A 26,613-nucleotide genomic window follows, 5' to 3' on the forward strand; every position below is an offset into this window, starting at 1 on the left:
ACCATCGGAGGTCGGAAATGTTAGATTAAAATTAGCCTGGCAAAAGTAAGTGGAAGAAATGCCAGGACTCAGCTAAGGCCCTCGTGGTTGCCAACCCATGCTCCCAAATTGAGATTTCCTGGGGCCCCTTCCAGTCGCCTCTTACGAAAAGCAGGGGATACCTTGGGTTTTATCCTACTACCCCCACCTCTCCAGGGACTTTTACGACAGGCAAGAAGTACAACTGGGCAATCATCCTCTATTAACACTAATTAGGAGGGAAAATGGGAGGGATCCGACACTTCGAAAAATGAAGGTATCGGCCAAATGAAGACAAGGGCCACGAAGGGCGTGAAAATGAAAAACTCCCTAGGCCTCGAGTGCTCTAATTCTGTAGGTAGATGGGAACGCTTCAACAATAGTAGCTACCGGTACTGCATTCACCTTCAAAACAACTTTCTTCATGGATCGATCAAATAATTACGGTTTCAAATGTGCTGAACATATTCTGGTGTAAGGAGAAGGTATCCAATTTTCCCTTCTAATGGCCTTAATCCACTCTGCTCTCCTTTCTTCATGAACAGGAAACTACAGGAATAATTGACGATAAACAAGTCTAACCTAAAACTTCTTATAAAAAGACTCCGAAATACAATGGAGGTAGTATAATATACTGTACTACATATTAAAAGCCATACTTTAGAATCTTACCTGTGAAATGTTATTCCAGGACTATTTTTGGATTTCCGATTCTTTCAACCGTATGCACAACACTACATTGTAAGAGCTACAACATCAACTAAATATTAGTATCTCTCTTACAGTTTAGCGTGTCGTACAGTGTTTGCATCTGAAAATTCCCACAATTACAATTTGCGTACAGCGTATTCAATTCGATGAGCTGTGATAGATTTGAATATCAAACAAGAGCATGCGTTCTCGCGCCTATTTACTACCACGCCCCCTATGTAGACCACTGTCATTGGGCTTCACTCTCAGAGCTCCAAGGCATCTCCGTAGAAGATCAGGAAGTTAGCCTTTTCGACATTCTAAATGTCTGGTATAATATAAAAGGCTGTGAATTCCAAAGAGTCTAGCGACGTATTGAAGACTGAAGAGGTTAATGTTATGAATTTAACATCATGGATTCCATTGCAGACTTGCATGATGACTTTATATTGTAAGAAATATTTAACTGTGGAGTGTTGTTAATTTAATGACGTGTATTTATTTGTCTTATTAACCCTGTATCTTGGTTCTTTCAGGTATATCACCCCGGAAAAGTTTTATATCGAGTCTATCAGCAGTGGGAGTGAACTCTTAGTTATAGACAGAGTGAGTCAGGAAATATCTTTACAAGGTAAAAAAAAAGAATTATGTCTTATTTCCCATTAAAGATGATGTTTATTATCGACATATTGTTATCTTAATTGTATTTATTAGTGTAGTATGTAGTAAGCATCTTGATTTCATGAATGTCTGTCCTATGGCCATACCAATAGTAAGCTAAAAAAAACCTGTAAAGTATTTATAATGGAACCAAAATTATGTTTCACAGTGAACAATGGACAGATTCCGCAAGCCTCTAGTAGCAAGCCGATTTGTGGTTTGGTTGGTACAATACGTCTTTTGGCAGGCCCATACCTTGTTGTTATTACAAAAAAGCGGAAAGTGGGCACCATCAATGGTCAGACTATCTGGCAAGTGGTTGATACTGAAGTTATATCGTATACTCGAACTCTCCTACATCTGACAGAAAATCAGGTAATTTTACTTTTATGAAATCCTTGCATATTCTTTATTCCCAATTTATAGGTTAGCTTATTGGTGATATTCTGAATCTCTTCTGTACGTTAACTTAAATATCTTAACAAATTTTCTGTTCTACCCTTAACATTTTCTGCTCTTAATGAGGACTGTGTTCATAACTTGCATGTAGGCGTAGGCCTATATGTTGAAAATGATTGTTAGTGCCAAAGCTAGTAAGTAGAAATTTTTATGTTTCCAATGAAAATGTTACACTTGTGAAACATTTAATTGTGATTGCCTCTAACAAATAAATTTAAGTTACTGTTTTGTCCACTTCCGTAACATAACGGTTAGCACTATTAGCTGCCATTTGCGGAGGCCTGGTTGGATTGCTGGTACTGCCAGAAATTTAAGATTGGCAGGAGGGCTTGTATGTGGTTAAAATGGTACATGCAGCCCATCAGGCTCACCTCTATTGGTGGTGTGCCTGAAAAGAGTTGCACCACCTTTTGATGAGGAAGACCTATTTGTTTCGGTGCTACTTAAAGGAAATTGTAAAAAGAAAAAAATTTCCATTTTCTTTTCTTCTACCTTCCGTTATCTTGCGAGTGCTGGGTCCGTTTTTTAGTCCTTAAACGTCATTTTGTAGGGTCATGGACGTCGTTTGGCCTCAAGCGAACGGCCTACATATCCTCTTGTACAGCATCTAACACCATTGACGTCAAAGTGGAAGGCAAGGTTGGCAAGCCAGGTGCTGCACATATGAACAGGGCCATACCATTGGAGGTGCCTTTCCCATATGTTTTCTACAGCTGGTGCAATATCAGTTTCCTGACAAATTGTGTCATTCCTGATGTGGTAGATTAAGGAGATGCCCATCGACCAGCAGAGCATTAGCATCTCCATGGTGTGAAATTTACGTTTATTACTTTTGTTGGATTGTTGGCATTCAGCTCCGTATAGTGCAATGGGACGTACTATGGCTCAGTATACCTTCGACTTCAAATAAGGGGCATTCTTTTGTCACAAAGTATGCCAGTGACATCCCTCCACCGCACCCATGTTGCATTATCTGAGCTCGCACTTCGTTGTTAATTCCCCAGTTGCTCTGCAGGTGAGATCCAAGGTATTTGAACTATCTGTTTTAACTAATCTCTCATCCCTGACTTGGATGGTGTTATCACTTTAATTAGTTCCCAGGTATTCCGTCTTCCTGATTTTCAGATGGAGACTGCATAGGGAGAGGCGGTTGTTCCATTCTTTAACTTGGGTTTACAGTTGTGCTTGGTTGGTGCTTGCGAGCGTGACATCGTTGGCAGATAGGAGGGGCCAAGGAACACTCCATTGCAAGTGTCGAGTGATGGTGTCCATGACAATGATGAAGAGCTGCGGTGACAGTCTGAGCCCTATTGGACACCGACTTTAACAGGGAAGCTGTGTGAGGTGCTGACAGCACAGCGTACCTGACTGCTGCTGTTCATTATAATTTTACCTTTCGCAGGCCATTACTCGCTTCATTCAGCTGCGCACGGAATGACTGTCGTTTGTTTACACGCTCGGGAAGGATGTTATCAAGCAGTACTTAGTGCTGCCAACCTCTGTACTTAGGAAGTGATGAAGTGGTGGTGATGGTGATTATTGTTTTAAGAGGAAGTACAACTGGGCAACCATCCTCTATACAACACTAATCATAGGAAAAATGGAAGGGATCCGAGACTTCGAAAAATGAAGATATCGGCCAAAGTAAGACAAGGGCCACGAAGGGCGTGAAAATGAAGGACTCCCAAGCCCTCGCAAACCTAATAGCGTCGGGGTCGGAAAAGAACAAGAGTTGACCAAAAGAGGTCGGATGGGATAGATGAAAGTGAGGAGCCTGGCACAAGTAAGTGGAAGCAATGCCAGGACTCAACTGAGGGCCCCGTGGTCGCCAACCCACACTCCAAAGTTCAGAGCCTCTGAGGCCCCTTTTAGTCACCTTTTACGACAGGCAGGGGATACCGTGGGTGTTGTATTCTACCGCCCCCACCCACAAGGGGTAGGAACTGATGAGTGAGTGGAGCTTCGATAGCTGGTAGTAGTGATTATTGTTACACGATTGGTCTGGACTGGTTCTTGCTGTGCGGATGTTAGGATAGGATCTGGACTGGTTCTTGCCGTGTGGACGATTAGGATAAGATCTGTACAAGACCATTGGTCTGGACGGTTGGAAGTCGTGAACCGGCCTCAGGCCTCTAGTATCGTGTGGAAACACGATTGGTCTGGACTGGTTCTTGCCATGCGGACTGTTAGGATAGAACCTGGATAAGACCATAGGCCTGGACTGGTTCTTGCCGTGCGGACAGATAGGATAGGATCTGGACAAGACCATTTGTCTGGACATTTAGAAGCCGTGAAGCGACCCTAGACCTCTAGTTTCGTGTGGAAACACGAATGGTCTGGACTGGTTCTTGCCGTGTGGATGGTTAGGATAGGACCTGGACAAGACCATTGACCTGGGCTGGTTCTTGCCATGTAGACAGTTAGGATAGGATCTGGAAAAGTCCATTGGTCTAGACGGTTAGAAGCTGCATTGTTTTCTTTACATGATGTTTTTTGTTTGTGCTTTTATTCAGCCGGGGTTGGTAACGCAATGTATTTATCAGCGTTGATGGCTATGATGTCGCATTCTCTTCATGTTGACCAATGAGAATGCAGGTAGCTACTTTAGCCATGACCGATGGCGCTGCTGCTCTTTATTAGGTTATAAAAGTAAATGGACTTTTTGGGGCGGGACGGTGGGTTCCTAGACATCGCAATGAACACCTCTCTCTTCTAAAAGGAATTCCAAGTAAGATTTGCATTAATTTCACTTTCTTGTAATGTTATAAACTCTGGGCTGCAGAAGGTAAAATTATACCCTGCTGTTCATATATATAAAATTCTGACCCAGCTGATAAACTGATCCAGAACACTATGGTCGCGAAGCATACCAGATCAACTGATGGAGAACGCAGTCAAAAGTCTTCTCAGGATCAAGGAAGGCAATGTAAAGTGGTAGTTTCTCTCGATGTCGCTCCATGAGCGTTCGATATGCAAAGATAGCGTCAGTTGTCCCCACTCCTGTCACTTGCCATTTACTTGTGTTATATAATCCTAATATGCCTGGTATAGTAACTGATCTAGAGGTGTATGACGCCATCCCAGTTGGCACATATTTAACTTAAATATATTTACGCATTGTTACCCTTAGCAATTTCTGTCCTTATTGACGACTATGTTGATAGCTTATGTGTATATGTTGGATGGTTGTTCATGTTAAAGTTATTAAGAAGAATTTTTAAAGTTTCATATGAAAATGTTACACTTACATTATACAGAGTGTCTTTTTTGGCTCTGTGCAAGTGTCTGGGAAGCTACACAGAAAGGTGATAGTTTAGACTCATTTGCTGAGAGATGTATTGCTTCATGTCCACCTGATGTGATGTACTGTAGTAGCGATTAAGCGACAAGTCTCGCGTCTTCATTGTAGAAGTTTAGTTTAACATCTGTGGTATTGATAGTGTGCTCAATGTGTTAGCTTTGAAGAAGCGCAGTTTCTGTATGAATACAAAAGTTATTGTTTGTTTAATGAGTGACGTGTCCAGTAGAACAGTGTGTATTCACTGTGTTGTGCTGTGCAAAGCATTCTTCTGTTAGAGTGTGCCGCTTTCGATTCATTCACATATTTCCTTGCATCCTCCCTCTTTATGGGAATGCAGTTCATAATTTAGTAAAGAAGATCCACACCACCTGGTCTATTCTTATCAAGAAAATATACAGGGTCCATTCTTATCAAGAAAAAAAAAAAAACGGAGATAAACTTTTTTAACAGAGGAAAAGCTTGATGAAATAGGAGCTCTCTTGGAAAGAATTCCAACAAAATCGCTGTCGTGTCTTGTCATACAAGCTAATGTATCATTATCTGCTGCTCACAAAGCAACTAAACTGTTAAAAGCCAAACTGTACAAACCCACTGCTGCCCAACATGTAAGAGGACCTAAGAGTTTCGCTAGGGTTCGGTATTGTAACTGGTTGCTTCCGTCTGTTCATGCTGGGTATGTTGACCCAGAACTTTTATAATTTACTGATTAGGCATGGCTGCACTTAAGTGGTTATATACATAGTCAAAACAGTCGCTACTAGAGTGCAGAAAATCCCCACCAGCTGCATGTCTGTCCACTTCATGATATAAAAATACGAGTGTGGTGTACAATAAGTGCTCACAGAATTTAGGGACTATATTTTTTCATGACACAATAAATGCTGACTGATATATAAACCTCATTCGCAGGCCATTCCTTCAAGAGCTGATGGAAGAGATAGGAATAATGGTTACTTCATGCAAGATAATGCAACGGCACACTCTGCTGATTGCTCTTTGGAGATCATATGGGAAGATTTTGAAGATCGTGTGCTTAATTATCCCACTAGATCTTTTGATTTAACCCTCGACTGGCGCTGTGAAAATTTTGGTACATAAATGGCGTTGTGGGGTCTAAAATGATACCATAGAATGGATGACCTCAAACACCCTTTATTTAAGTTTCAAAAATAAATACATGTCAGTTATATTTCATTATACCTTTTGCATTAACTACAATGAGAAATGAATATCTTTACTGATTATAGATTGTGAGATAATGCACAATTGTTTTACCGTCAATGATTTTAAAACAAAATCGCACTCCTATGAATTAAGCTTAGGCTAAATGAAAACAAATTTTAAATGTTCATTGCTCCAAAGCAAATTCAAAGGTAAATTTAAATATTAATAGTATACAAAACTCATAAAACTTTTGTATTTCACAGTCATTTACGTCATTTTCACAACCACTAACGGTTGGAAGGTTGACAATAATGTTCGGACTTTGACGTCTCACTTGCCTTTTGGGTTTGGTAGCTGACCACTTCTATCTGTTCCTACCAGAGAAAGATGACTGCTGGTTATGGACGTCTAGGTTGTCCGTGAAACTTCACTCTTCGTCTTCCTCGCCTTCTTGTTCCGAATCCGTGTCGTGCTCGGAATCGTAATCTGGATCATTTTCATCTGAGAGATCGCTGTCGTCACTTCCTTCGGCATCTTCCTCTAAAACACTGTGATCCTAGGATCACACACTGACATGCCAGGGCGAGATGTGGAAGCCATAGCAAGGCTTACACAAAGAAAATGTACCAAACACGCACTTTGAATGAAATATGAACACTTACAAAATTTGAAGTCACTACAAACTTCGTAACACAAACACCGTTGTGGGGTCGTAAACGGCATCACACAATATTTAAAATTAAGTTCCTGAGAAAACTAACATTTACTAAACGCTACAACTCCAGATAGCAGTTGACCTTGCACTAAGTAACAGCTACAGTGAACGGTGTTAGCCAGAACAGAATACAGAGGGAGCGCTAGGGTTGTACAAAGTCACTGGTATCTTTAAAGACCCCACAACGGTTAAATCCCTGTGATTATTACCTGTTGGGAATGCTGGAGGGGAAAGTGTATGTGAACAACCCTCACACAGGAGTTTTACTACAAAAGAACATAGCACAAGTTATTTCAAACATATCGCAGGCTGAGATTCGCCAAGTGTCTGCAAACCTGTTTACGAAGTGTCAGGCGTGTTTGACAGCTGAGAGACTACATTTTGAACATCAAATGTAATGCCAGACTAATAGTTTCACATAGATTTCTAAAAATGTGAGATTTTGCGATGTAGTGGGGATGAAAGGCACGCGTTATACTGGCTAGCAACTGAGTGTTACAAGTAATGAAAATCATTGCGAATCTGTATTGAAAGTAATCTTATGATAAAAGTAAAATTTATTTCTCTTCCACCTATTCAATACAACTCAGTATGTTAAAGTTAGAGTTAAATACTCATTAAAATAAGAATTGGGACATGTTTCACCCTTTCGTATGGGGCATCATCAGGCGTATCATTACCTCAAACCATATCAGGTACCTGGTTAAAATTGATCTAAAATCTACTAGAAAATTGAATACTTTTAAAAACTTCCATACCATGTTAGGTACTTGTTTAAAAATGATCTTCAAAATCTACTAAAAAATTGAATAGATTTGAAAACTTCACTTAAAAAGCCATCGTTATACGAGTAACTTGATTTAGATACAAGTGAAAAATTAACAGTATTGGTGGCCTTGAGCCATGGTTAATGTTGAATATGAATGAAAGTTAAAAATATTGTACAAAATGATGAAAGTGAGTATAGAACAATGCAGATGATTATATACAAATGAAAAGGAAATGCATTCCAACACTGTGCCATTTTCCGTAGTATTGGACCTTTCAGCTTATAAATTGCGAATTTTGTCCCGTATTGGCTCAACTCAACGAAGGTTATGTTACAAGGAGATTCCCACCTTCCAATACTTGTCAATTTCTTATAGCTAGTTTATTATTTACGTAACATAATCCAGCTTAATCTCTGAGTATAATACTAAATAGAACATGTTTCGTTCCAACTATGGAACATCTTCAGCTAAAAGATTTAACAAAAATTGACAAGACAAATAAAAATTAAATTGAAACAAGAAATTAAGTGGATCAACCTATTCAATACAAGCTTCAATTTAATTGTGATACAGTTCCATATGGAACATTACAAAATTTTTATCTTTAAAAGACAAATAAAACACTTGTGATGATTATGATAATGATGATGAGATAAAATGTTCATTCATGTTAGGTTAAAATTTTCCAAGTCAATGTCCAAGTTAACGAATAAAATTGACGTAAGGGGTCTTCTTTTTAGGCTGGAGAAGTATGTACTTGTTGAATCTTGAAGGTAAAATTGAGAATATAAAAGATTTACTTAAAATATGATTGTCGGGGGAACTCTTGAAAACAACCGTAGTTGAAGTTGAATTTAAAGTTAGACTGTTGAAATAAATCTCATAATCGTTCGTGTTGTGTTTTATCTCATTATCATTATCATAATCATCACAAGTGTTTTATTTGTCTTGTCAATTTTGTTAAATCTTTTAGCTGAAGATGTTTCATAATTGGAACAAAAATGTTCTGTTTAGTATTATACTCTGAGATTAAGCTGGATTATGTTATGTAAATAATAAACTAGCTATAAGAAATTGACAAGTAATGGAAGGTGGGAATCTCCTTGTAACATAACCTTAGTTATATTAGACCTTGGCGTGTGTACTTGATATAGTCTTATTCAAAAGTAGCAAATAAGTTCTATATATATATATATTTTTTTTAGTTTGTAACTAGCCCAGAAAGACATTATATTTATGTCGTAGTTCTACTTGAGCACCTATGTTGAACAATTTATTAGAAAACAACTTAATGAGGCTGTTGAAATGTCATTAGACATCTTCTTCTGTACAAATGATTATATAAAAACTAACAAGGAAATGCATTCCAACACTGTGTCATTTTTTGTAATATTGGACCTAGGCATGTGTATTTGATATAGTCTTATTCGAAAGATTGCAAATAAGTTCTAATTTAAGAAAAAAATAAAGTTTGTAACTAGCCCAGAAAGACGTATTTATGTCGTAGTTCTACTACAGCACCTATGTTGAACAATTTATTAGAGACCAACTTAATGAGGCGGTTGGAATGTTATTAGACTATCTTCCTCCGTTGAGCAATATTCTGTGTTGATAGTGTGCCTAGTTCTCTAATAAATTGTTCAACATAGGTGCTCAAGTAGAACTATGACATAAATATAACGTCTTCCTGGGCTAGTTACAAACTTTTAAAAATATTTGAACTTATTCGTTACTTTTGAATAAGACTATATCAAGTACACATGCCAAGGTCCAGTATTATGAAAAATGGCACAGTGTTGGAATACATTTCCTTTCCATTTGTATATAATCATTTGCATTGTTCTATACTCATTTTCATCATTTTGTACAATATTTTAAAACTTTCATTCATATTCAACATTGACTAGGGCTCAAGGCCATCAGTATTGTTAATTTTTCACTTGTACTTAAATCAGGTTACTCATAGAATGACAGCTTTTTAAGTGAAGTTTTTTAATGTATTGAATTTTTTAGTAGATTTAAGATCATTTTTAACCAGATACCTGATATGGTTTGAGGTAATGATACGGCTGATGATGCCTCATAGGAAAGGGCGAAACATGTCCCAGTCCTTATTTTAATGAGGATTTAACTCTAACTTTAACATACTGAGTTGTATTGAATAGGTGGAAGAGAAATAAATTTCTTACTTTTATCACAGCAACTGAGTATCATTGCACCAGCCGTGCCGTACTCTGAGTGGTGCTGCGACCAGAGCTAAAAAAATGATGCTGTATGTTTATAAATAATACCATGTTACCTATTAATACCTGTATATATCTTGTGGCTATATCCCCCGAAACAGGGTAATTGATTCAGACACATTATTTAGCAGATTATTTAGGAAAAACCTGTTTATTACAGACAAAAGTGAAATATCCTAATATGAACATTTCTTCCACATTTTAATAAGAAATGTGTCCTCCTTTCACTTAATTACATATTTCACCCTTTTACACATTAAATGAGTATCTTGTGTACTGGTATGTCCTTCACTTTTGAGTCATGATATCACACTGGGATAACAGTCTTGATCATTTTAATTTTAATTTTGGTGGCACAGTTCAACTTATGGATCCAAGCCTTGACAGTGGCCCACAGATTTTTTTTATTGGTTTCAGGTCTGTTGAATTCCTGGTAGCAATTATATTGCGAGTACTCATATTTTGGATACAGTCAAAGCATATAAAAATGATGTAAAGCAATACTTGAAGTAGCAAGGAAGAGATCCTTCCTTTGTGCTTTCCAGGGACCCACCAACCCACCTCTAGAAGTGTTATTATATGGAGGAATTAAAACGAGACTGTGTAAATGTGCATAATGGGGCTGTTTCCTGAGTTGTTATTGCCCGGCTGTGATGAAGGCAAGTTTATTATTTCCTCTGATAGAGCTCGCATCATGTCTGGCCTCAGGGCTACCACATTTGGTCAAAATGAGAGAAGTATCCACACTGATATTGCAGACCAGTTGTCTAACCTAAGTAGGCCTAAGCCGTTGTCCACGGGATGCTAGAAGCTTGTACGCCTCTTTGTGGCCCTAACCTAAGGGTTTATGCCTCCAGACCTTTTCACTTTTTAAGCAACGAATGGTCTTCTCACACTTCCTTTTGTCCACTCTCAAACATAGAATACACTGCAGCGTTGGTTAATGTGCCAACATTGGCTGCCCTGTTTTCTGAACTCTGACATTGACAAAACCATTCTGTGTTGTATTTCCAATCTTTCTTTTAGGTACCTGCGGTTGAATCTTTATAAATTCTCTGACCAGTCCAACACTATAAACTTTCTGTTGGGGAACAAGGACTTAGTGACTCTGGAGTTGTGGCAGGTAGCCATATCTTGCTGAAACAGCATGTCACCATCAGGAAACTGCCTATGCATTGTTGGAATTAGTTTTCTCTGTAGCATTTCGATGTAATCTCTGCTATCACTGCCTTCATGATGTACAGGCAATACTACAGCTTTGATGACGTCAGAGTTTCCTCCGTCTAACCTGCACAGTGAAAGCTTGATATATCTGTGTCTTGTAGTTAAGAAATATTCACAGATGTTGCTTTAACTATAATGGGTGAGATGGGTGATGCTTCTGTACCCAGTTTACATATTTAGGAAAGAAAAAACGATATGTTGCGATACCTCCTGTCCCCCTGTGGGTGGGGGCGGTAGAATAACACCCACGGTATCCCCTGCCTGTCGTAAGAGGCGACTAAAAGGGGCCCCAGAGGCTCTGAAGTTTGGAGCGTGGGCTAGCGACCACGGGGCCCTTAGCTGAGTCCTGACATTGCTTCCACTTACTTGTGCCAGGCTCCTCACTTTCATCTATCCTATCAGACCTCACTTGGTCAACTCTTGTTCTTTTCTGACCCCGACGCTATTAGGTTTGAGAGGGCTGGGGAGTCTTTCATTTTCATGCCCTCCGTGGCCCTTGTCTTTCTTTGACCGATTTTTCGAAGTGTCGGATCCCTTCCATTTTTCCCTCTGATTAGTGTTATATAGAGGATGGTATATCCACCACCACCTGATACCTCCTGTATGCTTGCCAAGGACCTACCATCCTGCCACAGGAAGTATTCATATTTAAATAGAAGAATGTGAATGTGAGACTGTAAATCAGCAAAATACGACCTTTTTCTGTGTTGCTATTGGCTGACCAAGTTTCCTAAACTTTCCATTAGAGTTTGCATCATGACCAGCCATAGGGCTGGTACCTTCAATAAAAATAACTCTTTCCAGACTGATGGTCTAATTAATCCAGTCCAATGGTTTTGTCCAGACAAATGGTATTGTCACGGGTTACTTGAGGCTTGTACGCCACTTTGTGGACTATCCTGCCCCCTTTCCTGGCGCACCAATGTTGCCAAGCCCACTGAATGTCTTGTGACATTGTCCAAGCTGCACCGTGTTGGATCTCTAATCTAAGTTTTGCTCCCCGGTTAAGTAAGTTTACCGCTGTAACCGTTCAACTTGGTTTCATATTTCCCTTGGCATTCACTATACCATACAATCCCAAATACCACCCGCAACCAACACCTGAATTTTTAACAACAAAATTTGGAAAATAAATTGCATATTTACTTACCAATTTTTTAAATTTCTGCAAATGTCACAAAATTGCTTGTTTATAGCACCTTACAAGTAATAAAAACACTAAAAATACCACAATGAGAAATAAAGCTTATTCAATGTACAAATCAGTCACAAATCAATATCATCAGAACTACCACCATCAGAACTTTGATCACTGTCACCTGTCATCCTCACTACCATCCATAGAATGAAATTCCACATTTCTTGAAACTTTTCCTCAAAAGTTGTTGAAGATGCGATCCCATGCAGTCTTCATCCATTTGCATAAAAGTCCCGCTTCGGGTCATTTCACTCGTCCAGTTGATGTCAGTGCATGATTGCCGATGACGCCATCCACTCGGTATAGAACTGTTTCAATGCAGCTTTGAAAGGCTGGTTCACACGAACATCCAATGGCTGTAGCATAGAAGTCAGCCCTCCTGGAATTATTGCCAGATCAGTTTTTCCTTCACTTATGGCATCTGTTGTATGCCCGCGATATCTGTCGAGCACAAGCAGGCACTTTTTCTGCAATAAAGCTCCCGGTCGACATTGCTAAACACTCTTTACCCACTCCTCAGTTAGCTCACTGTCCATCTAGCCAGATTCTTGGTTTCGAACGAGAATACCAGGTGGCAAATTTCCTTTCAGAAGTGTTTTTCTTTTCAGAACCACATATGGAGGACGTTTGGTTTCGTCAGCTAACATGCATAACATTTCCGTGCTGCGTTGCTTTTCGTTACCACCTGTCATGATAGTAACGTTTTAGAGCCCTTAATGTGAACCACATTGTCTAATGGCATTTCAAAATAAACAGGCGTCTGATCAGCATTCCTAATTTGAGAAAGCAAATAGGAATTTTGCTTCCTCAAACAAATAACGTGGTGATGAAAGGCCGCCAACTTTTCCTCGTAGGCATCAGAGAGACGTGAAATAGATGTAAGTCTTCACATACACAATCCGTTTCTTTGATAAAAGTTCCTTGTCCACCCACAGCTTGCAGTAAAATCCTCATTTTTAAGTACCTTTGCGATCTCTAATTTTTTTAGTTGAAACATTTCAGTCAATGCACCGTAACCTAGTTCACGTCTTTCAGTCGTGTATTAATAAAGCCGTTCTTCAATTTCAGGATTCTGTGCACTTTGCCCTCGGAAAGCTCTACAATCACTGTTACTTTTAATAACATTTCCTCCTTCCTCCAATTGCTAATACACAATTCATCAATCTCATATTTTCTGCTGAGTTTCAGCTTCCGTTACAACTCCAAGTTTCTCACTAAAAGTAAATGTCCGCAGAAGCTTTTTTTGAATTCATCACTTGTTACCACTGATGCTTCTTCATTCAGAGCACAAAGTATTAATCAACTGCCACACCATGTAGTACTGGTATCACAGAAATGAGCCTTCAGAACAATGTATTATGAGATCACAATACAAAAGGCTTAAATAAGACCTGCACCCAAATTTAAGGAGCAATATTTCTGTTTTAAAAAAAACTGCAGGTATTATTGAGGATTATACAATAAAAATTATTAGAATTCTTTCCATTATATTTTATAATCAGATTTTCATAATTTTGATTGTATTATAAATTAGGTATCACACATCTCATTTAATTTAATCAGTAAAATAAGAGAAATATTCATGTTTTATATATGTAAATAAGTGGGATTTGTTGAATTTAAATCAGCAGTGTTCTCCCTAGGACCTTTCTAATGGGCGCACTGCCCTGCTGATTTTACAGACCACCCGGCTAGCATTACCTAGATAGTGCTAGTTACATAATATTAATAAAACTTGAGTCACTGGGTGCTTCAATTAAAATATAAATACTGTAAAATTGTTCATGTACTACTACACCTGGGAATTGTTACCGCTAGACATGGAGCGGGGCTGTCGTGTATACATTACGTCAGCTCGCCACGGTATGGCTGCCGCGGACGGGAGAGGGGCAAGAGGGGGAACGCATGTACAGTCATACAATGAGAACAGTACCACTAACCTGCTTGAGGTTACATTGTACTAGACGATGAACGTCCTGCACACAAAGGTTTAGATACCAGGTTCTTCATCAGCTGTGTTGGTCTCGCTATTCTCACTATTGTCTGTACCAGGTTCACTTGCAGTATCAGTATCCATATCACTTTGTTCAGTGTTGTCACGACACTCATTGTCATTTGTATTTTCATCATCACTATCGTCACTGTCAAGGCCAACATTTATGATATTTTCTATGGCTTCCTCCATTAACCCATCCCTGTACCAATAACTTTCCTCAGTTGTTCGTACTTTTTCGCAAGCTTTTGCCTAGTCCTGTTGAGTGATTTCCCTTTAGGGTTTTTATGCTATAATAGCAGAGACATTTTAGCAGCAATCTTTTGTTTTAACAAATTCCAAATAAGTTCAATCGGATTAAGGTCACAGTGGTATGGAGGGAGCCTTAAGACAGTAAACCCCTTTTGTTCTAACATTTTATCCACTCTATATGCCGGTTTTGGCTTATTAAGTGTTATAAGTTTCAAAAGTTCGTCTCGTCTCTAAGTGGGATCACAATATATGTTATGCTGAGTAAGCCAGTCTATCATTTCAGCCTAACGAGATGCATTAGTGGGGGCTTTATTGATTTGCACAGTATGGCAGGGCGCATTATCAATAACAACTATGCTCTCAAGTGGAATATTTGGAATAAGTTTATCTTCTACCCATTTCTAATAATTGCAGCTATTCATTTAATCGTGGTAATCTCGTGATTTGGATTTTGAGTCATAAATTAAATCTGCTCCCTCTATGAAACCCATTTTCCCTCCCGCATGGACAATAGCTCGTTGTCCTGGACTGTGATTCATCATAACCCCTGCGACGTCTTCATGTTGCCAACATATTTTTACAGTGTGGTGTGTATGGACCCACGTTTCATCCATGTACACTACTGGTTTATTTGGACCCTTCGCGTTATTTCTTATAGCTCGTAAGTAGTCCGCACATCTAGCAACAATGTCTGACCTTTCCACGAGGATAGTTCGTTTATTTTTACACTTCTGGAAATAAAACCCCATTTCTTTTACATTTTTCTGGAAAGTTTCCTTTCCTCCCTTAAACTGTATTTCCTGTTTCGCAAATACAAGCAGTTTCCGCAGTGTTGGAATTTCTTTCTTTTGTTCATAATACTCTAGGAATTTTCTACGAATACGACATTTATCAAAGTCATCTATAGAAATTACTTTTCTTTCAGACCGTTCTTTTCGTGATGTTGTAACCTTTTCGCTAGTTTGCTCCGCCTTTACAATGTCTTTCAAAATATTTCTTACGTTTTTTTTAGGACTTACCAACCATATGTGCCGCCCTTAAAATTGCTTTTTGAAGAGGTATAATTACTTTGTTCTGTTTTTTCTCTTGCCTACAAAACTGCATGACATTGTATATCATTTTCTTCTCCGCGGAGTGAGTCCATTTTCCTCCCTTTTTCTGTTTCGGCGTTTCCATTATTATTATTATTATTATTTTTTTTTTTTGTTAGTTGCTTTACGTCGCACCGACACAGATAGGTCTTGTGGTGATGATGGGACAGGGAAGGGCAAGGAGTGGGAAGGAAGCAGCCGTGGCCTTAATTAGGGTACAGCCCCAGCATTTGCCTGGTGTGAAAATGGGAAACCACAGAAAACCATTTTCAGGGCTGCCGACAGTGGGGTTCGAACCTACTATCTCCCGAATACTGGATACTGGCCGCACTTAGCGACTGCAGCTATCGAGCTCGGTGTTATTATTATTCGTACTATGTACTATATGTTGAAGTACATCTACTCCACTGCTCAATGAACAATATAGTCTATTAACTGTTTCCACGTACGTACTGTTGTATACAAGAATCACGATATACAAAGCACAACATAAAAGTTTTTTAGTTTGTAAATATTCACACAGTATGTACAAAAAAATGAATGAAATTTGACTTGCTGCTTGAAGTGCTGTACCCGTTAAATAACAACATAAACTAGTTGACTGATGGTCTGAGAAATATATACATTTATATACCGGTACTTATATTTTTATATGTACAATGATATCTATCTTGCTAAGATAGGAGGTCCGAAGGAATGAATGTTCGTGATAGCTGATGGCTATCTGTAGTTTGGAGAATTATGAAGGGAACTTGGAGTAAAGTTCTTGGTAGCAGAATGCTAGGCAGAAGTTTGAGAACTTGCAGGGAACTTGTGGCAAAGTTCATGAGTAGCAGAATGCTAGGCAGGACATATGTTGGTGATCCTGGTGGCAGGATAACTTGAGGCGAAGATGTCCTGAGGTGAGACCTTCCAATCAGAATTAGTCCACCTGTTCAGTACACTTTTTTAAGAGGGTACCTCCATGTCTGACATACGGTGTAGTCTGATCGCTGGACACTGTGGAGTGCCTAGAGCGGAGAAGACGTCGCCCAATTTATACCCGCTTGCTGACGTCACTCGATTACGTCAGTGCGCTGCAGTCCACACCTCTTGGTATTCAGAAGAGTCGATGCAAGGCGGGTTGCGGAGCTTAGAGGCGGCGGAGGACACACAACACCCTTCCCTCCTAATTCCGCCGGTACGGCGTGAAGCGGCGACTGCACTGGCGGCGGCAGTGATGCTGGGCTGGAGAGTCGGCTATGTTTGTTGTGTTGTCTGGAGCCTGGTCTGGGCGGAGGAGCGTAGAATCGTCCTGAAAAGAACCCATCGTGATTAAATGGTCCAGAGCTCTTTCTGCGATGGATTTCTGAGCTGTGATAAGGGAGATGGACGATAACGGAGGCAGATCTGTTGGCAGATGCGTTTCTCGGTGGTCTGGATGTCGTAGAGACGATGTCCCAAGGTACGGCAGATGATACCATGTATCCAGGGAGGATTGGACTTGAAAGTCCGGACATACACTTTGTCGGCGGCGTTGAACTTTGTTTGCGAGCGATGCAGCTGGGCAGGAAGGGGCTGCAAGAAAGAAAGTAAAGTTCTATTAGGGCGTCCATGGAGCTTTTGAGCTGGAGTGAGGTTGTCAGTACCAGGCATAGTCCTATGTCTGCCGAGGAGTTGCAATAGTGCTTGATTCTTGGTTAAACCTGAAGATACGGCTTTCTTCATGTTTTTCTTGAAAGTCTGGACAAAACGTTCAGCTTCACCATTGGATTGTGGATGAAAAGGAGGTGCCAAAATATGCCGAATGCCATTATGGGTGCAAAAGTCCTGGAATTTAGTGGCAGTAAATTGAGGTCCATTGTCTGAAATTAGTACTTGAGGTAAACCTTCAGTAGTGATAATCTTCTGAAGTGTGCGAATGGTAGCTTCCGTAGTGGTAGAATGCATTTCTACGACGTAAGGAAAATTAGATAGAGAGTCTATCACTACGAGCCACATAGAGGTGAGAAAAGTCCAGTGAAGTCTATGTGTATTCTTTCCCAAGGAGAATTAGCAGGAGGCCATGGAGCGAGGTCAGACGACGGTGTGTTCTGATGCACTTGACAAGGTTCACAGTGGCGGATGAGTTTCTTGATGTTGGCATCAATACCAATGACCTTCATGTAACAAGTCGAGAACTTGCTTGCGCAGACTAAGTGGGATAACCACTCAGAATAGGGTGCCTGTTTCTAATAGGATTATTCCGGCACGAACTGTGAGACGATGCTGAAATTGATGATAAGGTGCAAGGCTGGTAGGAAGCTTGTTGAAGAGGCCAACCATTGCGGATATTAGTACGAATTGTAGCTAGTGTACTATCCTTATCAGTCGCTTTGGCGATGCAAGTGGCATCAATGGGATAACTGGAGACTGTGTCTTCAAGTTCAATGTCTTAACTGATGACATTCAGATTCTTGAGTATCGAAAGTAGTATCAGGACCGGCAGGTGGGCGAGAGAGAGCATCAGCATAACAATGCTGGGATGTGCTACGATAGGCAATCTGATAGGAGTAGTCAGAGAGAAATATTGACCATCTCTGGAGTTTCCGTAGAGAATGTTCAGGGATTTTATTACCAGGATGGAATAAGTGAACAAGAGGCTTGTGATCAGTGATGATGAGGAAATGGTTACCATATAGTTACTCATTGAAGCGGCGAATGCCAAAGATAATAGCTAAGGCTTCTTTCTCTATCTGAGAGTAGTGACGTTGGTGTTCGTTGAGTGCCTTGGAAGTGAAGGCTATAGGACGTTCTTGTCCATGGCGATCTTTTTGGGAGAGAACGGCGCCAAGTCCATAATCAGATGTGTCTGTGGCGAGAGTGAGTAGCTTACCGGGCTGAAAATGAGTAAGCTTGACAGCGTTGACAAGGGCCTTGTTGATGGTCAGCCAGGCATGCTGACATTGCTGAGACCAATGAAATTTAGCACCTTTGTTGCGTAAGGCATTTAGAGGAGCTGCTACTGAAGCGAAGCGTGGAATGAACTTGCTGTAATAGTTAGCTTTTCCGATGAAGGATTGTAGTTGCTTGAGATTCTGCGATGGAGGCATGTTGGTAATGGCAGAGATGTTCTGTTTGCTGGGCCAAATGCCATGTTTATCAATGATATGACCTAGGCATTGAAAGAAGGTGCACTTAGCAAGATTAGCACGTAGGCCATTTTCTTTCAATTTGGTGAGAAGCAGGCGCAGATTATTCAGATTATCTTGATGATCTTTTCCCGTCACAATAATGTCATCCAGATAATTAACACAACCGGACCATGTTGGTAGCAGAGATAAAGTAATTCCAGTACCAAACATGTTGTGACGAGTTGGCGGAGTAGTAAGATAACACTAGACTGGTAGCTTCTATACTAAAATTTATTAACTAATGCTAGTAAATCACTTACACCTTGGTACACAGTCAGGATTCCCTACTACATGCTTCTTTTTTTATCTCTTCTTCACGCAATGTTTTGTTTACTCTCAACGCTACGACACTTTCTGCTGTTCTTTTTTCCTTCCAATTCCTGTACGTCTTGCATAATGTCACTCTTTATTTCTCTTTCTAGAGAGCGCACTTCCTGTTCTAATTTACTTTGTCCACCCTTAAGTTCATTCAATTCCAGTTTCAGTTCACTCTTGATTTCGTGCTGTTTGGATGAAAGTTCAGTAAACTTATTGAGGAGACCCTGAAACTGTTCACTATCCATTTTGCTATTCACTAGAGATTGCTAGTTATCAAATTACTGCTACCAGTCGATCCCGATTCTGACAGCGTTGCTCAACGTCCGTAGGTTTTAACCTTAAAGTACACTACACGTGTCCTCCGGGTGGTGCTAATCGAGCAACAACAGCAAGCTGCCGCCGTACTGCCCTACAGGGCCTCACGGGTATGACAATCGTACAACGAACTTAAATAATAGTCCTGAGGACTCATATTCACATTCACACACCTGAGCCTTCGGCTCTGTATTAACCATCTGCCAACTTAACATAGATGGCATTAGTAAGCCAAAAAGTGAATATTTATCCAAGATCTTTCATGAACTCTCCGTGGATGTGGTAGTACTCCAGGAAACTCACACTGAAGATGACCAGCAATTGAAACATAAGGGTAAAATTCTAGGATACCAACTAGAGGTAGCAGTGAATGATACTAAGTATGACATAGCCACCTTTGTCAAGAACGATATAGCAAACTGTGAAGCAATAGAACACGTTACAAACGAAGCATTCTTCTTCTCATCTATAAAGGTAGATAATGTCGTGATTACCAACGTATATAAACCACCTAGCGTCAGCTGGCCAGAGCACAGAATGTTGGTACCTCCAGAAAACAGCATCATTCTTGGAGACTTCAACAGCCACCACACTATCAAAATCAAAAATCAAAATCTCTTTATTTGCTAATGAGGTGTCTACCTCGGTGGCAAATGGTACACTAAAATACATTATTGTCAAGCACTAAATTTTAAATTAACAGGAGACGAAGAAAATTTTCCTAGAATACAATATTATACAATTTACGCTAATAATTTTTTCTATTAAACACACACATCATCCTTAATAAATTGATATTGTTTACAAAATTCTACTTATAATATCTAACAAACATAGTCAACTCATATACAGTACGGTATGTGAAATTACTTCTAATAATACTATACAACTGGTATAAGATTAAAATTAACACTGAATTTATTTACATATTTATATTTTACCCATTTTGGAACCTAAGTAGCATAACGACCTGCTGCGTCTTAACCAGAGCCCCTTTTGCCACCACTTTTCAGAGTTCCTGAAGGGCCTTCACAGCTACCGTAGCGGTCCCAGGGCCCTCGAAGTCCCCACTGTACTTCACCCCTACAGGCAGTCCCCTACTTGGGCTGTCCAAACTCCTTAGACCAGGGGATGGAATTAATTTAATCACACACATTTATTATTTACAATATCCTGCACTGGTCGAATGCCCTCTAACATTTAATTTATTATCTCTGTTGTTGTTTATTCTCTTCTTGAATATCTGTACAGATTTTGGAAAAGGATCAAACACTACCCCTGGTAAACTGTTCCACTCCTTCACGCCCTTCCCAATGAAAGAAAATTTACCCCAATCGCTTCTGCTAATATTCCTTCTAATTTTGTACTTGTGGTCAGTTCTACCAATATAATTATTTTCCAACCGAAGCCTCTCACGGATATCTCCCCATGCTTCTTCTCCTGTATAGGCTCTATATAATCCTGTAAGTCTAGTTTTCTCCCTTCTCTTACTTAAAGTTTCCCACCCAAGTTCCTTTAACATTTCTGATACACTACTCTTTCTCCTGAAATCCCCTGTTACAAACCTTGCTGCTTTCCTCTGCACACCATCTAGTTCTTTTATTAGGTATTCTTGGTGAGGATCCCAAACACTGTTTGCATATTCCAATAATGGACGAACCATACTTAAGTAACTTTTTTCTTTTAATTCTTTGTTGCATCCTTTAAGTAGTCTCATTATGACATGTAACGATCTGTATGCTTTCCCAACAATGTCATCAACATGACCCTTCCAGTGCAAATTACTTTCAAATCTCACACCTAAGTATTTGCACTTGCCATCTTTTGGGATAACTACCTCATCCAAAGTATATTCAAATTCAGTTTTAAAGCTCCTGTTTGTAAATGTTGTAACAGTTGATTTGCCTCCATTAATCTTCATATTATTTTCTTCAACCCATTCTTGGATACTGTCAAGGTCCCTTTGTAATTCTGAACAATCCTCAATGTTATTTATTTCCCTATAAACAATTATGTCATCTGCATACAATCTTATTTTCGATGTTATATTGTTCCCTAAATCATTTGCGTATATTAAGAAAAGTAACGGACCGATTATACTACCCTGTGCAATTCCCTTCCAGACTTTCTCTTCCTGTGATATATTATTTCCTACTTTGACTTTCTGAACCCTTGAATTTAGAAATGTTCTTATCCAACGTATAACCCTTACATCCAATCCTATTCCCTCCAATTTCTTTAATAATATTCCATGTTCCACTCTATCAAAGGCTTTGGAAAGATCTATGGCTATGCAATCTAACTGGCCTCCTGAATCTAACTGATCTGATATGTCCTGCTGAAATCCCACCAGTTGTGCCTGGCAAGAAAATTTCTTTCTAAATCCATACTGGCTCTTCATGAACCAATTTTTATCATCACATATCCCTCTGATGTACTTTGCTATTAAACTCTCCAGTATTTTACAAACTATACTGGTCAGGCTGATGGACTGTAGTTCTCTGGTTTCCTTTTATCACCCTTTCCTTTATAAATTGGTATTATTATAGATTCCTTCCATTCCTTTGGTATCACACTATTATTTATGACATAGTCAAAGAGAAATTTTAAATAAGGCACTATATACCACCCCATTGGCTTTAATACCTCCCCAGTAATTTGATCACTTCCTGCTGCTTTTCCTTGCTGAAGCAGTTGGATTTCTCTGAAAATATCTTCATTTGTGAATGAGAAGCTTCTTGTTTCCCTCTGTCTCTCTCCCTCTCTATCTTCTGTTACGGTTTCCAAGTCCTGACAATCTTCTACTGAATCTCGGAATTCCCTACTAAAGAGGTTTGCTTTCTCAGTATCTGTTAAATAGTGTTCACCCCCTATATGGGGATACGATGAGTGCAATGAAAATGGAGACAGGCTATTTGAATGGATGAATGTAAGAGACCTTAAGCTAGTGTACGATGCCAAGGACAAAGGAACTTTCCACTCTGGTCATTGGAAAAAAGACTATTAGCTAGATCTCTGTTTTGCCTCCCATAACCTTATGAAAACTACCTCAATACACAGACAGGTACTGAACAATTTTCCTCGGAGCCAACACAGACCCATAATCTATAGAGTTGGTCTTTATATCCCTGTCTTCAGATGGAACTTCTAGAAAGCTGACTGGAAGACCTATGCTTTGCACACAGATGCCAACATTAGGTGGATAGCTCCAACACCAGAAAATTACTGGAGGTTTGTTGGGCTAATAAAATCAGCTGCAAAAAGAACCATTCCTCGTGGCTATTGGAAGGATTACATACCTGGTTGGAATGAGGAAACAAGTCACTTGTTTGCTGAATACTTAGAAGAAAACAGTCAGGAGAAAGCAACTGAACTTCTGAAATCTCTAGATAATGCTAGAAGAGAGAAGTGGATAACAACAGTACGAGTTCTCAACTTCACACACTCTAGTAGAAAAGCGTGATCACTCATCCATAAACTTGATCCAACTTCCACACCACTGAGGATGCAGACCTCCATTAATGTGGAAATTATAGCAAACCACCTGGTCTCTGTATCACGGGCTCCGGGGAATAAGAAATTCACAAAGCAAGTTAAGTCGGAACTAAGGCAGAGAAAACAAGAAATCCAACCAAATGACCAATATTCAAGCCCGTTTTCCTCTGAGGAGATACAAAATGGTCTTGACTCCCTTTGTAGTGGTAAAGCTGCCGGACTTGATGGCATATTCCCAGAACTTTTAAAGAAATATGGTCCAGCAACCAAGCGCTGGCTTAACTCTTTCTTTAGTAATGTTATGCAGTCTGGCCGACTGCCTCCCCTGTTTAAGAAAACTAAAATTATTGCTATCTTGAAACCAGGCAAGGATCCCAAATTACCCCAAAGCTACAGACCAATAGCCCTACTAAGCGTAACTTACAAGCTTCTGGAAAGACTGATTCTTAACAGGATAGCTCCTACAATAGAATGCCTCATTCTCATTGAGTTAGCTGGTTTTCGTCATGGTCGTGACTGCAGCGATCAGTTGCTTGCTTTGACTTCCTTTATAGAAAATGGATTTTAGAGGAAGAAGAAAAGTGTCTCTGTGTTCCTCGGTCTTACCACCGCCTATGACACAGTCTGGAAAGATGGCCTCCTCCTGAAACTCAGCAGAGCAATAGCATGTCTCAAGATCTTCACTCTAATCAAAAATATGCTGGGAAATAGATTTTTCCAGGTTCATACAGAACATGTCCGCAGTCATTTCTACAAACTCAACAATGGTTTGCCACAGGGTTCAGTGCTGTCTCCAATTCTCTTCAATTTATGCATACACGACCTTCCAGAAACCACATCTCGCAGGTTCATCTATGCAGATGACATCAACCTGACCATACAAAGAGCAGACTTCAGTGAAGCTAAAGAAATCCTATCCCAGCATGTCTCAAGATCTTCGCTCTAATCAAAAATATGCTGGGAAATAGATTTTTCCAGGTTCATACAGAACATGTCCGCAGTCATTTCTACAAACTCAACAATGGTTTGCCACAGGGTTCAGTGCTGTCTTCAATTCTCTTCAATTTATGCATACACGACTTTCCAGAACCACATCTCGCAAGTTCATCTATGCAGATGACATCAACCTCACCATACAAAGAGCAGACTTCAGCGAAGCTAAAGAAATCCTATCCCAGGACCTTGAGAAGATGGACGGTTATTTCACAAAGTGGCGATTGACACCTAGCCCTCTAAAGACAGAAGTAGCTATGTTTCACCTCAGTAACTGGAATGCAAACTACCAACCGAAAATCAGGTTCAGAAATCACACACTGCGGTGTAATGCTACCCCCAAAAGCCTCGGTGTAACTTTAGATAGATCCCTGACCTACCACCATCACCTTCAGAAACTGGCAGCTAAACTGAAAAGTCGTAACAACCTTCTGGGCACTAGCTGGCACATCATGGGGTGCAGATGCGAATTCACTGCGAACAACTGCTTTAGCACTAGTATATTCTTCAGCTGAATACTGTTCTGCTGTATGGCTGAATAGTACCCATACTCATCTGGTCGATGTTCAGCTGCGCCATACAATGGGAATCATATCTGGCACCCTGCACTCCACTCCTGTACAGTGGTTACCTGTATTGAGCCACATTCAACCTCCTCACATCAGACGACAAAATGCCCTTGTTAGATTATGGAGTAAGGTGATGAACAGCTCACTTCCCATCCACCAGGATACAGAAGAAAACGCCGTCGCGAGACTGAAATCCCGGAAACCTGCCTGGAAGACAGCCAGGGGACTAACTGACATAATTTTTACACCTGACGAACATGGAAGCAAGAATAGGCCAGATTACACCCACATGGTCTAATCAACATTGATGACCCAACAGAAAAACCTCCTGGGTTCAACCTCCCATGCACCATCTGGACTGGATTAAACAGGATATGCTACGGCGTTGGAAGAACTGCTTCTGCACTATGCCAATGGGGGTGGTTGGAGTCTCCTTCCTGCAGCTGTGATGCTGAAGTGAAAACCATCAGCCACATCGTGAAAGAATGTCCTCTACGAGCATTCACTGGGCCTATGGAGAAGCTACATCAAGTAACCCCTACGGCACTCACTACGCTGGAAGGACTTGACATCAGCTTATGATGAAATCTCAGAACCTGCAGTTGTGTGAGTGTCCGTGTGTCCTAGTTAGTCTGTAAATACTCTGTATCCATGTATATAAATGTACAGAAAAACTAAAGTTGATGAATTTGGGACTTACCTTAAATCACAATTCAGTTGTTGGATAAGTGAAGGGAATAACGTGGATACACTTTGGGCTAAATTTAAAGGAATCATTTGGGAAGGAGAGAAGAGATTTGTACCTGTTAAGAAGGGTGAAATGACCTCAGACCCTGTTTATTATACAAGGGAAATAAGAAAATTAAAAAGAAAATGTAGAATAGTAAACAGGAAAATCAAAGAGGGTAGGGAGAGTAGAGAAACTAGAAAACAGCTAATGAGGGAATTGAATAGAGTGAAAAAGGAAGCAAAAGAGAATTATATGAATGGCATACTTCAAGAGGGTAATGACCACAAAGGGAAATGGAAAAAGCTGTATTCATATATCAGGAATCTAAAAGGAAAAGGAATCCAAATTCCTACAATGGTGGGAGAAGGGGGTGAACACTATTTAACAGATACTGAGAAAGCAAACCTATTTAGTAGGGAATTTAGAGATTCAGTAGATGATTGTCAAGAGTTGGAAACCGAAACAGAAGATAGAGAGGGAGAGAGACAGAGGGAAACAAGAAGCTTCTCATTCACAAACGAAGATATTTTCAGAGAAATCCAACTGCTTCAGCAAGGAAAAGCAGCAGGAAGTGATCAAATTACTGTGGAGGTATTAAAGACAATGGGGTGGTACATAGTGCCTTATTTAAAATTTATCTTTGACTATGTCATAAATAATAGTGTAATACCAAAGGAATGGAAGGAATCTATAATAATACCAATTTATAAAGGAAAGGGTGATAAAAGGAAACCAGAGAACTACAGACCAATCAGCCTGACCAGTATAGTTTGTAAAATACTGGAGAGTTTAATATCGAAGTACATCAGAGGGATATGTGATGATAAAAATTGGTTCGTGAGGAGCCAGTATGGATTTAGAAATAAATTTTCGTGTGAGGTACAACTGGTGGGATTTCAGCAGGACATATCAGATCAGTTGGATTCCGGAGGTCAGTTAGATTGCATAGCCATAGATCTTTCCAAAGCCTTTGATAGAGTGGAACATGGAATATTATTAAGGAAATTGGAGGGAATAGGATTGGACGTAAGGGTTACACGTTGGATAAAAACATTTCTAAATTCAAGGGTTCAGAAAGTCAAAGTAGGAAATGTATATCAGGAAGAGAAAGTTTGGAAGGGAATTGCACAGGGTAGTATAATCGGTCCGTTACTTTTCTTAATATATGCAAATGATTTAGGGAACAATATAACATCAAAAATAAGATTGTATGCAGATGACATAATTGTTTATAGGGAAATAAACAACATTGAGGATTGTTCA

At 39.8% G+C, this 26,613-nt stretch overlaps 1 protein-coding gene across 1 annotated transcript in view; it reads left to right on the forward strand.

Annotated features, from left to right (window-relative positions):
• The first annotated feature begins 1,065 nt into the window (after positions 1-1,065).
• Positions 1,066-26,613, forward strand: part of Sac1 (Sac1 phosphatase) — a 273,269-nt gene continuing 247,721 nt past the window's right edge. The window contains exons 1-3 of the mRNA XM_067150216.2: positions 1,066-1,159; positions 1,245-1,339; positions 1,538-1,743. Coding sequence (XP_067006317.1) covers positions 1,122-1,159; positions 1,245-1,339; positions 1,538-1,743 — 339 coding nt within the window. The 5' untranslated portion in view covers positions 1,066-1,121. The remainder of the gene's footprint in view (positions 1,160-1,244; positions 1,340-1,537; positions 1,744-26,613) is intronic.

This window comes from Anabrus simplex, chromosome 6 (assembly GCF_040414725.1).
Source record: "Anabrus simplex isolate iqAnaSimp1 chromosome 6, ASM4041472v1, whole genome shotgun sequence".
Taxonomy (NCBI): Eukaryota; Metazoa; Arthropoda; class Insecta; order Orthoptera; family Tettigoniidae; genus Anabrus; species Anabrus simplex.